Source organism: Egretta garzetta, unplaced genomic scaffold (genome assembly GCF_000687185.1).
Source record: "Egretta garzetta isolate BGI_Z169 unplaced genomic scaffold, ASM68718v1 scaffold941, whole genome shotgun sequence".
Lineage (NCBI taxonomy): Eukaryota > Metazoa > Chordata > Aves > Pelecaniformes > Ardeidae > Egretta > Egretta garzetta.
This window is the reverse complement of record NW_009258518.1, coordinates 32067-47276: the sequence shown is the minus strand read 5'-3', so window position 1 is coordinate 47276 and position 15210 is coordinate 32067. Positions and strand designations below refer to the sequence as shown.

Here is a 15210-nt window from a genome sequence, read left to right as displayed (position 1 = left end):
GCCATTTCCCCTCATCCTATCGTGCGCTACCAGGGAGAAGAGACTGACCCCCACCTTGCTACAGCCTCCTTTCAGGTAGTTGTAAAGGGGATTTTGGTAGCGGGGGGGCTATAGGGGTGGCTTCTGTAAGAGGATGCCAGAAGGTGTCCCCATGTCTAGTAGAGCCAGTTCCAGCCACCTGCTAGATGGACCTAGCACTGGCCAAAGCTGAGCCCATCAGCGACGTTGGTAGCACATCTGTGATAACATTTAAGAAAGGTTAAAAAAAGTGCTGTGCAACAGCAGCTGAGAGAAAGAGTGAGAAAATGTGAGAAACAACATTGCAGACACCAAGTTCAGTGAAGAAGGAGCGGGAGGAGAAATTCCACGTGCCAGAGCAGAGATTTCCCTGCAGCCTGTGGAGAAGACCATGGTGAGGCAGGCTGTCCCCCTGCAGCCCATAGAAGTCTACGGTGGAGCAGATCTCCACCTGCCGCCCAGGGAGGACCCCACGCTGGAGCAGGTGGATGCACCCAAAGAAGGCTGTGACCGAGTGGAGAGCCCATGCTGGAGCAGGCTCCTATCAGGACCTGTAACCCTGTGAAGAGAATCACAGGGTGGAGCATGTTTGCTGGCAGGACTTGTGACCCCCTGGGGGATCCACTTTGGAGCAGTCCATTCCTGAAGGACTGCACCCCCTGGAAAGGACCCACACTAGAGCAGCTTGTGAAGAACTGCAGCCTGTGGGAAGGACCCACTCTGGAGAAGTTCGTGGAGGACTGGAGCAGGAGAATAGTGTGAGGAGAGAGTGGCAGAGACAGTGCATTATGAATTGACCTCGACTGCCAATCCCTAACCCCGTGCAGTGCTCCAGGGGAGAAGGTAGAGAAGTCAGGAGTGTGGTGCAGGCCGGGAAGAGGGGAACGGTGGGGTGAAGGTGCTTTCTAAGATTTGGTTTTGTTTCTAATTATTCTACTCTGATTTCATTGATAATAAATTGAATTAATTTCCCCAAGTTGAGTCTGCTTTGCCTGTGAGAGTATTAGCTGAGTGATCCTCCTGTCCTTATCTTGACCCACAAGCCTTCTGTCATATTTTTTCCCTCTGTCCAGCTGAGGAGGGGCACTAGGCGGCCAGCCAAGGTCAACCCCCCACTCTGCTTACATGTCAGCATAAGTTTTATGCTCCAGTTACAGACAGAAGAGAATAGGATATCACAGAATCACAGAATGGCAAGGGTTGGAAGGGACCTTAGGAGCTCACCCATCCCACCCCCCTGCTCATGCAAGGTCACCCACAGCAGGGGGCACAGGACAGCGTCCAGGAGGGGGTTGAATATCTCCAGAGAAGGAGACTCCACAGCCCCCCTGGGCAGCCTGGGCCAGGGCTCGGGCACCCTCAAAGTCAACAAGTTCTTCCTCATGTTCAAGTGGAACCTCTTCTGCTTCAGTTTGTGCCCATGTCCCCTTGTCCTGGTGCTGGGCACCACTGAGTCTGGCTCCGTCCTCGTGACACCCACCCTTCAGATATTTGCATGTGTTGATGAGATCCCCTCTCAGCCTTCTCTTCTTCAGGCTAAACAAGCGCAGCTCTCTCAGCCTTTCCTCGTGGGACAAATGCTCCAGTCCCCTCATCATCTTTGTAACCCTCCTCTGGACTCTCTTCAGTAGTTCCTCATCCTTCTTGAACAGGGCAGCCCAGAACTGGATGCAGTGCTCCAGATGTGGTCTCAGTGGGGCAGAGTAGAGTGGGCGGATAACCTCCCTTGCCCTGCTGGCCACACTCCTCTTAATGCACCCCAAGATGCCATTGGCCTTCTTGGCAACAAGGGCACACTGCTAGCTCATGGTCAGCTTGTCATCCACCAGGACTCCCAGGTCCCAGATATCATTCACTTGTCTGAAAACAGACATCTATTGCCACTTGAGATGCCATGTCATGTCTTCCCTCATCTTCAGCTGCTGCTTCAGGAGGGTCTGAGAATCCCGTAAACCCCACGCTATGATAGCCCTGTGGCAGCTCAGATCACCTTAGGCTTCCACATTGGTCAGCTGAAGCTAACTCTTGACTCCCATTCATACGTCAAACTACTTAACCAACTGTTTACACATAAGCAACTGTTCCTGAGTTTTATCACATTGAGTATGTGATCTGTGGATTTCAGCCTTATCACTTAACACCTCTTCTAAGCCAACCTCCAAAAAGTCTACTTTCATTTCATAGTTCACCATTCGATCATTATTAATAGTTTTCTGACTTTGTACAAAATTTGAAATTTACATCCATACTCCTCCTGGTAAACTGTTCTGATGGGTTTATTAGTTAAAAATGAATGCAGAACAAATGCGACAAATACTGAAATAAATCCATATTTCTTTAGTCCTGGGAAAATGAAATAAAATTGCAACATTTGACAGGTCTAGGCTTTTACAAAATTAGTTCTTAGTACGAGACAAATCCCTGAGAAGTCCTTCAGAGACTATTTCTTCCTTGACTATGGTTTTAAAAGCTGGTTTTCTTTTTTTTTTCCCTTCCTCTCTGCTTTCATATCCTCTGCGATTCACTACATCATTAATTTATTAATCTCCTTCTGGCCCTGTGGAAGGTTGACACAGATTAATGTGTTTTAAGCATGTACAGGGCGTACTCCCAACCATTTGCCATCAGAGCCTGGACTGAAGAATGGGTACAGAGTCCCAGAAAACTCAAAAGAGAGACACTCAAGAGAGGACTTTTCTTCAGCATCAAAGAATGAAAGGGTGGCATGTTCCTGATCCAGGAAAACGCCTACCACGCTGCAGGGCTTGGAATTTCTTACACTCTTCCCATCACTTAAGCTGTATTCTCCCTGAGAAAACCGCAGACTGAGTAAATTACCCTTTGGGAAAGTATTCCTCGTGTTGCTCCTCAGTGCATTTCTAATTTCCTCACACACGACACCCAGCTCCCACTCTGATTTGTCCCCCACCTCCACTTCCCAGTAATGTAGCTTTTCTGAAAACCCTTTAGTAGCTACCACCACTGCTTTGGGTGGGATCTCTTCCTGGGTGGTGGACTTGACCTTGTTTTTCTCCTTAATGATGAGGCTGGGATGTTTGCAGTTCTCATCCAGTGTGATATTAACTTGAGAAAGGAAGGAGAAAAAAAAATACAAAGCAGCAAGTTATTTCTGATTTTCAGGAAAATAAAGAGTAACCTTAAAGGAAGATAATAAAGGAGAGAAATTATAAAATAAAATAAAATAAAATAAAATAAAATAAAATAAAATTGTGTTGATGAGATCCCCTCTCAGCCTTCTCTTCTTCAGGCTAAACAAGCGCAGCTCTCTCAGCCTTTCCTCGTGGGACAAATGCTCCAGTCCCCTCATCATCTTTGTAACCCTCCTCTGGACTCTCTTCAGTAGTTCCTCATCCTTCTTGAACAGGGCAGCCCAGAACTGGATGCAGTGCTCCAGATGTGGTCTCAGTGGGGCAGAGTAGAGTGGGCGGATAACCTCCCTTGCCCTGCTGGCCACACTCCTCTTAATGCACCCCAAGATGCCATTGGCCTTCTTGGCAACAAGGGCACACTGCTAGGTCATGGTCAGCTTGTCATCCACCAGGACTCCCAGGTCCCAGATATCATTCACTTGTCTGAAAACAGACATCTATTGCCACTTGAGATGCCATGTCATGTCTTCCCTCATCTTCAGCTGCTGCTTCAGGAGGGTCTGAGAATCCCGTAACCCCCACGCTATGATAGCCCTGTGGCAGCTCAGATCACCTTAGGCTTCCACATTGGTCAGCTGAAGCTAACTCTTGACTCCCATTCATACGTCAAACTACTTAACCAACTGTTTACACATAAGCAACTGTTCCTGAGTTTTATCACATTGAGTATGTGATCTGTGGATTTCAGCCTTATCACTTAACACCTCTTCTAAGCCAACCTCCAAAAAGTCTACTTTCATTTCATAGTTCACCATTCGATCATTATTAATAGTTTTCTGACTTTGTACAAAATTTGAAATTTACATCCATACTCCTCCTGGTAAACTGTTCTGATGGGTTTATTAGTTAAAAATGAATGCAGAACAAATGCGACAAATACTGAAATAAATCCATATTTCTTTAGTCCTGGGAAAATGAAATAAAATTGCAACATTTGACAGGTCTAGGCTTTTACAAAATTAGTTCTTAGTACGAGACAAATCCCTGAGAAGTCCTTCAGAGACTATTTCTTCCTTGACTATGGTTTTAAAAGCTGGTATACTTTTTTTTTTCCCTTCCTCTCTGCTTTCATATCCTCTGCGATTCACTACATCATTAATTTATTAATCTCCTTCTGGCCCTGTGGAAGGTTGACACAGATTAATGTGTTTTAAGCATGTACAGGGCGTACTCCCAACCATTTGCCATCAGAGCCTGGACTGAAGAATGGGTACAGAGTCCCAGAAAACTCAAAAGAGAGACACTCAAGAGAAGACTTTTCTTCAGCATCAAAGAATGAAAGGGTGGCATGTTCCTGATCCAGGAAAACGCCTACCACGCTGCAGGGCTTGGAATTTCTTACACTCTTCCCATCACTTAAGCTGTATTCTCCCTGAGAAAACCGCAGACTGAGTAAATTACCCTTTGGGAAAGTATTCCTCGTGTTGCTCCTCAGTGCATTTCTAATTTCCTCACACACGACACCCAGCTCCCACTCTGATTTGTCCCCCACCTCCACTTCCCAGTAATGTAGCTTTTCTGAAAACCCTTTAGTAGCTACCACCACTGCTTTGGGTGGGATCTCTTCCTGGGTGGTGGACTTGACCTTGTTTTTCTCCTTAATGATGAGGCTGGGATGTTTGCAGTTCTCATCCAGTGTGATATTAACTTGAGAAAGGAAGGAGAAAAAAAAAATACAAAGCAGCAAGTTATTTCTGATTTTCAGGAAAATAAAGAGTAACCTTAAAGGAAGATAATAAAGGAGAGAAATTATAAAATAAAATAAAATAAAATAAAATAAAATAAAATAAAATAAAATAAAATAATACCCCCGGAATACACAGTGTGCTTCTGTCAGACAAAAACTCAATAGCAGAAATTATACCCAGCAGGGCATGCCTGTTCTTTGACTTCACTGTGCCATTATTAATTTTTGCTCTGACTGAGGAGATCCAGGCTCTCTCGTCAGACCCACCTGGCAGCCAAATTTTTTTTGAATAAATAAAGAGCTGAATGTAATAATATGTAAAAAGGTCCTAGTTGGTACAGAAATTATTCACCCCACCTCATGACACCAAGAATCATGTAGATGGGAGATGCCTAAGAAAACCTGGATGCTGTTTCTACCAGCAGGTTGTAAAATTTTCTCAAATTCTGGCAACCTCTGAGCTTCTCATAACACAAGGGATAGACTTTGGTATATGCCTGAAAGAACATGAAGTTAATGGGAGGTGAGGCTTGGCTTACCTGCATTTCTGCGAGCTTTCCTGAAGTCTGCAAGAAAAGAAATGAATGATTACTTAAAATTACTACAGAATGTTGCTATACCTAGTTTTAATACAGTATCAGATTGGAGGGGTGTAGATTTGATAAAGTTAGTTTTCAGCTTTTAACTCACCCAGTTCGTTCGAGATTTTTTCTGAAAAGGACAGAAAGTTATGTTATCTTCATGCATGGTGAGGCTCTTCTGCAGGGTATCTGTGCTAAAGAGTATTTCCAATACTACATTACTTAAGTATGACCTGGCCTAGGTTTTGGGAAATGATCCTAGCTTAACTTTGGAGGGCTAGAAGCTATCTAAACCCAAGCTAGTGGCCTGGGCTCTGTGTAGAGTCAGGAGGAAGAGAAGGGCGCATCAGAAAATATTTCTCCTCTGCTGTTTCTACCTATCTGAAACTACTCTTGGATGCCTTCATCTCTCAACAAGGGAGCCAAGAAGACTGCTTTAGCCTCAGGGCCCAAAATTTAGATAACTAGTTAGGCGAGCTGAATCACCTGCAGGTACATAGAACACCTATGGCCATGCTTTCAGACCCCATCAGATGACAAACAGGAGCTTCACATGGACAACAGTTAAAATGTATATAAAAGTGTATATATATATATTTTTTTCTTTCTTTCTGAAATATCAATTTGTTAGTAGGAAGGAAAATCTGTTTTCTACTCAGCTCCAGCAAAAATTAAACCCTTAAAGAACTGAAATGATGTTCCCTTGTTATGGAAACAGACATTCAGGAGTCCACGATTGTGTCAAATAAACACTGTTTCTTAGGCACAACAACGTTTAAGTGTGGAAGAGAATGAAGTGCTGCAATAGCCCTCAAACAGTGGCACAGTTCAGTTCCAAAATGGCATTTCTAATCACAAATAATTTAAATTATTTTTAAGGAGCAAAGTTAACTTAATATCCTTACCAATTTCGGACAAAATATCCTGATTTTCTACAAAAAACCAAAATCAAATTAAAAGTTAGGATGACTAAATCAGGTAAATTATGGTACACTCACTATGCATTTTGGAATACTGATATATAGGTTATCTATATATATAGGATTAATCTGATTATAAACGTGTTTATATATATTAATATATACAGGATTAATATGTTTATCATTGTAGAATAATAGACATACATTATATAACTTTTCTCTGGTATTAAATAATGTATTGCACAAACATTCCTGAATAGGAGGCATGACAAAATAAAAAAAAGGAAAATAGCAGAAACAAACAGGGACTGATTCAGAACAAATAACTCCCAAGGATCATTAGGGCCCCTCACTACAAGAAACATGTTGCGTTGCTGGAACACGTCCAGAGGAGAGCAACAAAGCTGGGGAGGGGTCTGGAGCCCAAAGCTGATGGGGAGCAGCTGAGGGAACATGAGTTGTTTAGTCTGGAGAAGAGGAGGCTGAAGGGAGACCTTATCGCTCCCTACAACTGCCTGACAGGAGAGGGAAGCTGGGGTGGGTCGGACTCTGCTCCCAGGGAACGGGCGATGGGACGAGGCGAAAAGGTCTGAAGTTGCACCAGGGCAGGTTTAGGTTAAACATTAGGAAAAATTTTTTCACTGAGAGGGTTATCAAGCACTGGAAGGGGCTGCCCAGGTAAGGGGTCTAGTCACCATCCCTGGAGGGATTTAAAAGCCGGGCAGACAAGGTGGTTAGGGACAGGTTTAGTGGTGGGATGGAAGGGTTAGGGTAAAGGTTGGACTTGATGACCTTAAAGGGCTTTTCCAACCTAAATGATTCTATGATTTTATGACAGGAGAAGGAGAGTAAAACCTCTCTCAATAACACAAAGCTTGAGATTGTATTTGTCTCTTGTACACAAATAAAACCTGATGTTACCCTATTTATGGATCTTAACTTCACTTGGGGACATAGCTCGTCACGGTTATGTTTTGAGAACTCTTTTATTCTCAATGATTGGGAGGAATTGCACTTGAATTTTTCCCATTATATTTTTTTAATGCTGTTATCAGATCCTTTAGTCGTTATTTTGTTCTGAGATGCAATAAATAATATGTTCCACTCAAATATTTTCTAGCAGTGGTAAAACAACTTTATAATTCTATAAAAAAAAGAGATCTAAATATCTATATATTCTTTATTTATAGATATGTTTGCTATTTATAGATATGTAGATTTATACCTATAGATAAAAAGAGAGAGACGTTGTACACATACTCATAACACAACTTCTCAATTATCTTTTTGGTTGGAATAGACGAGTAAATCTTTGCGATTGTGAAGTTCTGAGAGAGTTTCCAAATCTAGTATTCAAAATCACCACTATTTTTCTAGAATGGTCACCTGCAAAGCATCTTGCGGGGTGTGATTAAAAGAAGAGTGTGTGGTACTAAATGCAAAGTAGAATAAAAATGTTATTTTACCCTTCTGAAATCTGTCATTCTCCTCAGCTGAAAAACAAAGCAACAAACTCAGAAATAGAAGAGAATGTTACACTTTTCATGACAAAACCGCACAAAATGTGAGCAAGAATTTCAATGTTAAAGAATGTTTTCATTTAGGGAACTGAGGCTTGGCATATACTTTCAGAATAGGTGAGGGATAAACTGTCCTCTGAAGATACCCATCCTGTAGAGAGTCTAGATTATTAGCTTAGACTAGATATGTAAAATGGCTTAAACCAGGTGGCACTGAAGATAATAATACCAAATATAATTGATTTAATTGAACACCCTAGCTTTAGAATAGAAGTACGTTTTCAGTATGGACCCTCTTTCATGATGTTATAGCTTTTTAAAACATAGAGGATTCTTCTAACCAAAGGATGCTCAAAAGCAACATAACAAAGAAGTCAAAATACATTCTTACCTAGTTCATTGTTGAGTTGATCTATCTCTGAAAAAGATTATGTTTAAATGTTAGAACACCATTTCCTTTCCTTTTTTTTCTTTTTAAACACAAATACATTGATTTTTTTTTATCTCTTCCACTGTGTTCTGTATAACAAGAGCTAAGATAACATGAAGCTTCATAAAAACGACCAGATGTTCCCCTGCTATAAGGCAGTCAATGTTACTGTCTTCATTATGCTGGCACCTTCCCTTAAGGTGGGAACAAAAAAAAGGGTCAAGAAATTCACCTCGGTAAAATGAAGTACTTCAGATGACTGAACTAAGGGAAAAAAAAATAGAACTAGTACTTTAACTAGGATGTGATTGAATTGCATTACCATGCAACTGAATGGCATTAGCACACCCCTCTGCAGATGGTTCTTAGTACTTCTGTTGAAGCAACTGAACCATGTCCAGATAACATCATACATGGCCTTTATAAAAGCTATAATTCATGTTTCTCCATACTTTCCGGTACCACAAGGACTACTAGAGAGTTTTAAAGAAGTTTACTGCATTTACTGCATCTGTGGCACTCTTTGCATACCCAGCTCACTCACTCTTCACTGTTCTACTTTTGTACAATGCAGTCCTAACCAGGACTTTTGTAAAAAAGATCAGAAGCTTTTTTTTTTTTTTTTTTAATTTTTCAGACCCTAGAGCTTAATTCTTTCTTTTATTACACACTGAAATTCAGCACAAATCATGATCCCAAATTAAGAGCATGATAACTTACATCAATTAACCAACAGGAGAATTTGCAAGCTCAAATACTGAGCAAAAACTACCAGCCATAGATCAAACTTCTCTGTGGACTTTGTCCTCTTCTTTGCAGCAGGCATCAATTATCTTCAAATGATCAATATAAAAGGTATTGCAATTTTTTTTTAAATTTTATTTTACAAAAGCAAACCAGTCACTAATATTTCCTGAGCTCAGCTTTTATCTGGTTCTAAAGGACCAGAGATACTTATAGATAGAGATCACTGAAAAAATCTGTTACACTTACCTTCTTGAATGTCCTTTTGTGCTTTTACTGTGAACAGAGAAATTTTTTTTTATATCCTACAAATAATTCTTCAAGCACTTAACATTCAGCTTTAAAGGCTACATAGAAGTGATTAAGCCACAACAATTTGTACAGAAACACAGAATCCTAGAATAATTTTGTTTGGAAAAGCCCTTTAAGACCATCAAGCCCAACCCTTACCCTAACCCTGCCATCCCACCACTAAGCCCTGGCCCTTAGCACCTCATCTCCAGCTTTTAAATCCCCCCAGGGATGGGGACTTGCCCCCTTCCCTGGGCAGCCCCTTCCAGTGCCTGACAACTCTTTTGAGGAAGAAATTTTTCCCAATATCCAACCTAAACCTGCCCTGGCACAACTTCAGACCTTTTCCCCTTGTCTCATCGCCCATTCCCTGGGAGCAGAGCCCGACACCCCCCCGCCCCCATCTACCCCCTCCTGTCAGGCAGTTGTAGGGAGCGATAAGGGCTCCCCTCAGCCTCCTCTTCTCCAGGCTGAACACCCCCAGCTCCCCCAGCCGCTCCTTATCAGCCTTGGGCTCCAGACCCCTCCTCAGCTTTGTTGCTCTTCTCTGGACATGCTCAGGCCCCTCCATGTCCTTCCAGGAGTGAGGGACCCAACACTGAACCCAGCATTCAAGGTGCAGCCTCACCAGTGCCCAGGACAGGGGCAGGATGACTTCCCTAGTTCTTCTGGCCACACTATTCCTGATACAAGCCAGGATATTATTGGCCTATATATACATACATATATATATATAGTTGTTTGTATGTATTTGAATGTATACATACATATGCATAAATTATTGGTTTTATTTGAATACTAGGTAACTAGACTTCAAAAGTAAATTATTTCTTATAGACTTGGTTTAAACAAGTACAGTACAGGCATTGACCAAAACAAAAGCAAAATATTTGTTTCCACAAGTTAATCCAGTTTGTTGCTACATTTGAAACAAAAATGCTAGAGATCAAGCATAAAACATATTTTGACATCCAGCCTTGTTTTCTCTGCTGTTTCAAACACAGCCATTCAGGGAGCAGAAGCCAAAATCATGGTTTACAGACTCACAGATAGCTGAGGTTGGAAGGGGCCCTCTGGAGATCCATTTAGTCCACCCACCCTTCTCAAGCAGGGTTGGCCCAGGGCTCTGGCCAGTTAGGTCTTGAATGTCTCCGAGGATGGAGACTCCGCAACCTCTCCAGAGCAACCTGTGCCAGTATTCAAACTTCTTCACAGTAAAATAACTTCTTTTCTCTTCCTTATTATTAGTATATACTCCTTTTTTCTTCGCAGGTCATACTGACTTATCATCTGACAGGTAGCAAAATTCTGCTAAATGGTTGAGGGTTTCAGGGATGACTGAATGCAAATTTTAATAAAAGTCTCCATAGAATTGTTCCCACACATTTTTTTTTTTTTTAATTCCATTTTTTTTGTCTGTATGCAGATTTCTGAGATTAGCTCCTGGGCAGCAGTTCCCTCCCTCAATTATGGCAAAGCGGTATTTTCTTTACTTCAGATTTCCCATCAGCATAAGACAGCCACTAGATATATTCTGCTTTTCTTCTAAGTAGACTAAGTCTAAGTAGAGTAGTAGTAAGTAGACTAGGTAAGTCAGAAGTCCTAAGAAAAAAGAAAAAGCTCATCCTGAAGACTAAACTGTTCAGAAACTGAAGTCAATATTCATAAAATAAATAAATAAAATAAATGTACACGAGGGCACAAGGATGGTGAGGGGACTGGAGCATCTCCCCTATGAGGAAAGGCTGAGGGAGCTGGGCTTCTTCAGCCTGAAGAAGAGAAGACTGAGAGGGGACCTCATCAACACGTACAAATATCTCAAGGGTGGATGTCACGAGGACAGAGCCAGACTCTTCTCAGTGGTGCCCAGCAACAGGCCAAGGGGCAATGGACACAAACTGAAGCAGAAGACGTTCCACTTGAACGTGAGGAAGAACTTCTTTACCTTGAGGGTGCCCGAGCCCTGGCCCAGGCTGCCCAGGGGGGCTGTGGAGTCTCCTTCTCTGGAGATATTCAACCCCCACCTGGACGCTGTCCTGTGCCCCCTGCTCTGGGTGATCCTGTTTGATCAGGGGGGGTTGGACTGGGTGATCTTCTAAGGTCCCTTCCAACTCTTGCCATTCTGTGATTCTGTGTAATTCTGTGATTCCAACAATCAGGTTTTCATTTTTAAAAAAGCAATGAAAAGAACTTCCTAGCACATTGTATATTTGAAGCAGAATTTGTTGGATTGTCCAGAAGTTTACAAAGGCTACCTTTAGTCCAGGAAGCTTAATTTTTTGTAATTGTTTCTGTAGCCATTAGAGAGTCAAAAAACTCCATGTACAATTCAGAGGAATAAGTTGGTTTCTTCCTCTGAACTGCATCCCAATTTCCTTCATTGCTGGTGAAAGCTACAAGCGATGTATAAGAAGCTATATAATTTTCTTTTTTTTTCCTAAAAAAAAAATTACAATGTGTTTCTATAAAAAAAAATCTCCATCTAGCAAAATTATTTCCAGTTTTCCCATGAAACAAAATTTTGTATTGAAAAATTTGCATCTACTTGGCAGAGAAATATTTCTCTGGATATACCTTCTGGCCAGAACACACTGCCACTTCTATGGCCCACTCAATCACATCCATGTGGCTGCTTTACCCACTCTCCAATACGGTATTTCGGGTGTTGGAGGGGTCTTTCTATCACAGTTTTGCATAAGGGCACTAGGAAATATTCTAATGCTCTATGGAGCCTGGACATGCTGACTTGGGGAACTGTTAAGTAATTTTTGTGGAAATGGTAAACTTTTAGATAGTGGGTGGGGGGAAGAAAACCTGTGAAAGTTTTTGCACAAAAGATGACTTGTGCCAAAAGCTTTTTACCACTTCTTTTAAAATCTGCAGGCAGAAAAGCTGAGGTTAAATGGGGCACAAGGATTTCCTCATTTTTTGTCAGGAGCATGAATCAGCAGTGGACCAGTCTTTCCGTGTTGGCTGTGTTTAAGGTGACTCACTCCCCAAAGGCACCCTAGCTGGACCCTCCAGGTAGATAGTGTCAACCAAAGTCCCAAACTTTTGAAGTGTCTGTCATAAAACAACCTTTGGAATACATTAATTAGCCCCATAGCTAATTAGCCCCATGGCTTATACCACTGGCCAACATTTCTCCGATTGCACATAACTTTCAACATGTTCATGATGAAATAGGGGATTAATATGACTTTTAAATATGGTGTTGATATGACTTACTTTCAGAAGCTGTTGTCTTACTGTTCTCTGAGAGAGAGAGAGAAAAAAGAAGGAGTCAGGGAGAAGGAAAACGTTATCTTGCTTCTTGCTTGTAGGTTTCCAAATGAAACTTCATATTACATGGTGGTCATGTTTGGTAAGGAAGCAACTTATTTTCAAAATATCTTGCTTTGCATATACTTATACCTTCCATTAAAATAATGAGCAGTCATACAGAATTTAATGAATAAAACTAGCGATGCTGAAGGCAGGGAAAAAAATCAGACTTATTACACTGTCTTGGCAACAGATCTTTTGTGGTAGAACTGGCTTAGTTGGAAACTATCTTATAAAGCAATAAAATGATTTGCAAATAAATTAACCCAGTGGATACATTTGGGTGCACTAACTTATTTCAGTTATTGGGAAGAATTGTTTGATTTCAAAAATGAGATTAAGTTGCCATGGTAATTTCACTATAGTAATAAATCAATTCCTACCGGCAAATGTGATTGTACACATTTCTGCCCCAAGATGTTAGAGGAGTTAAGAGATGCTTAAAAATAAATATGCAAGGAAAGCAAAAATACAGTAAAACCCCATGGTTGAAGAATCACGAGGGTGGTTGTTCATAATCCTGTACCCTCCTCCCCAGATAATTCTGGACATGGTGATGCTGTCTTCCAGCTGGATTGAATTTGTCACTTTAGCTTTAAGAGCAGAACTTACTTCTGAGTTTATAAATTGCAGCGATAACCAGGAATATGCTCAAGAGCAGGATCACAACAAATGCTGACAGCCAAGGGGAAGTGGCAGGAAAGAAGACATCTGCAAATTATTTCAGATGATCAGTTATAACTTTCCTTGATCTATCAACTTTATACATTGATTACATGCCTAAAGTGAAACAAAAGGAAGTTGGGTCTAAATGTCATTCCTAGACACCTGTAGGAGCCATTCACTGGGACTTTTACATCCCTAGACTATTTTATAAAGCACCATCAGAGATTTGTGTAAACCACTGCATAAGACAAGGCAAGGCAAGGCAAGACAAAGACAAAGACAAAGACAAAGACAAAGACAAAGACAAAGACAAAGACGAAGACGAAGACGAAGACGAAGACGAAGACAAAGGCAAAGACGAAGATGAAGACGGGAAGGGAAGGGAAGGGAAGGGAAGGGAAGGGAAGGGAAGGGAAGGGAAGGATATTAGATGCTATAGTAATAGAAACAGAAATGGAAGAAAATGAAAAGAAAACAGAGAGAAATGGAACAGCATCCTCCATCCTTGCAAGTGAGAATAAGCACCACTTGTTAACAAGATTTCGTTTCCCCCAGATGGCATTACACCCTTGGAAGGGTGTTTTTATTAGTAATATTTTGACAGTGTTTAGAACCTCATGGTTGTTCAGTGCAAAGAGCAAGAAGTATCATGGAAGAAAACTTCTGTGAAAACCATTTATTCTATTCCACCAGAAATCTGAGGTTCTGGGGCAATCTGCTCTGCATGCATCATCTCACAAACAGAGATGTCCCTTCCTCTCAGGACACAATGACACAAGCTCATACTCACCTGCAATGACAACTGAAGATTCTGTTGATGTTTTCAGCAGTTTATCAACTATTTTGCAGGACATGGAGTTTCCAGATCCTGGTTTTAGAATGATGGAGCTGCTGGTATTAGCAGTGGTGGTGCCAGTGGTGAGAGGACTCCCAGTGACATTGTCTCCTCTACCATCTGTCCACAACACCTGAACTTCAGAAAACAACTTCCCAGAGAAACATTTGAGCCGAATACCATCATCCTCATAACCATCCAAGACAAGCAATGGGTCATGGCCACCACCTACAGAAGAGAGAGACAAAGGGGTGAGCTGTGCTCAGCAATCACAGGGGTTTTAAAGGCTAAGGGGGAAGAAGACTGTGAGAAGTTTTGCATTTCTGATACCCTGTAAGTGTTTTCCCCACTGAAGTTGGAGCCCTTTATCCTATGACATTAGCACATCTTCTCACAGCGCTGATCAGAAGCAGCAGCTGCAAATTTGAGGGTGAAGAAAAGCATATAGATGCATTTGCAAGCGTGATGGGTTGACCCTGGATGGACACCAGGCACCCACCAAAGCTACTCTATCACTCCCCTCTTCAACAGAAAGGGGAAGAGAAAAATAGATCAATAGGCTCATGGGTGGAGATAAGGACAGGGAGAGATTATTCGCCAGTTACTGTCATGGGCAAAATGGATCCAACTTTATGAAATTAATTTAATTTATTGCCTATCAAAATCAGAGTAGGAGAGGATAAGAACTGCTGAATCTTAAAATGCCTTCCCCCCACCCCTCCCTTCTTCCTGGGATCAACTTCAATTCCGGTTTTCTCTACCTCCTCCCCCCAAGCGGCTCAGGGGGATGGGAATGGGGGTTAGGGTCAGTTTAACACACACTGTGTCTGCCACTTCTTCCTTCTCATGGGAGGACTTTTCCCCTGCTCCAGCGTGGGGTCCCTCTCACAGGACACAGTCCTCCATGAACTTCTCCACCGTGAGTCCTTCCCACGGGCTACAGTTCTTATGCACATAAATCCATGGGACCTGGTGAGATGCATCCCAGAGTCCTGAGAGAACTGGCTGATGAAGTCGCCCAGCC

At 41.9% G+C, this 15210-nt stretch overlaps 1 protein-coding gene across 1 annotated transcript in view; it reads right to left on the bottom strand.

Annotated features, from left to right (window-relative positions):
• Window positions 1–4338: 4338 nt before the first annotated feature.
• Window positions 4339–15210, bottom strand: part of LOC104132639 (butyrophilin-like protein 9) — a 13470-nt gene continuing 2598 nt past the window's right edge. Inside the window, exons 2-5 of the mRNA XM_035901647.1 lie at window positions 14142–14414; window positions 13298–13396; window positions 5415–5441; window positions 4339–4835 (exon numbers count right to left, since the gene is read on the bottom strand). Of these exons, the coding sequence (XP_035757540.1) occupies window positions 4339–4835; window positions 5415–5441; window positions 13298–13396; window positions 14142–14414 (896 nt within the window). The remainder of the gene's footprint in view (window positions 4836–5414; window positions 5442–13297; window positions 13397–14141; window positions 14415–15210) is intronic.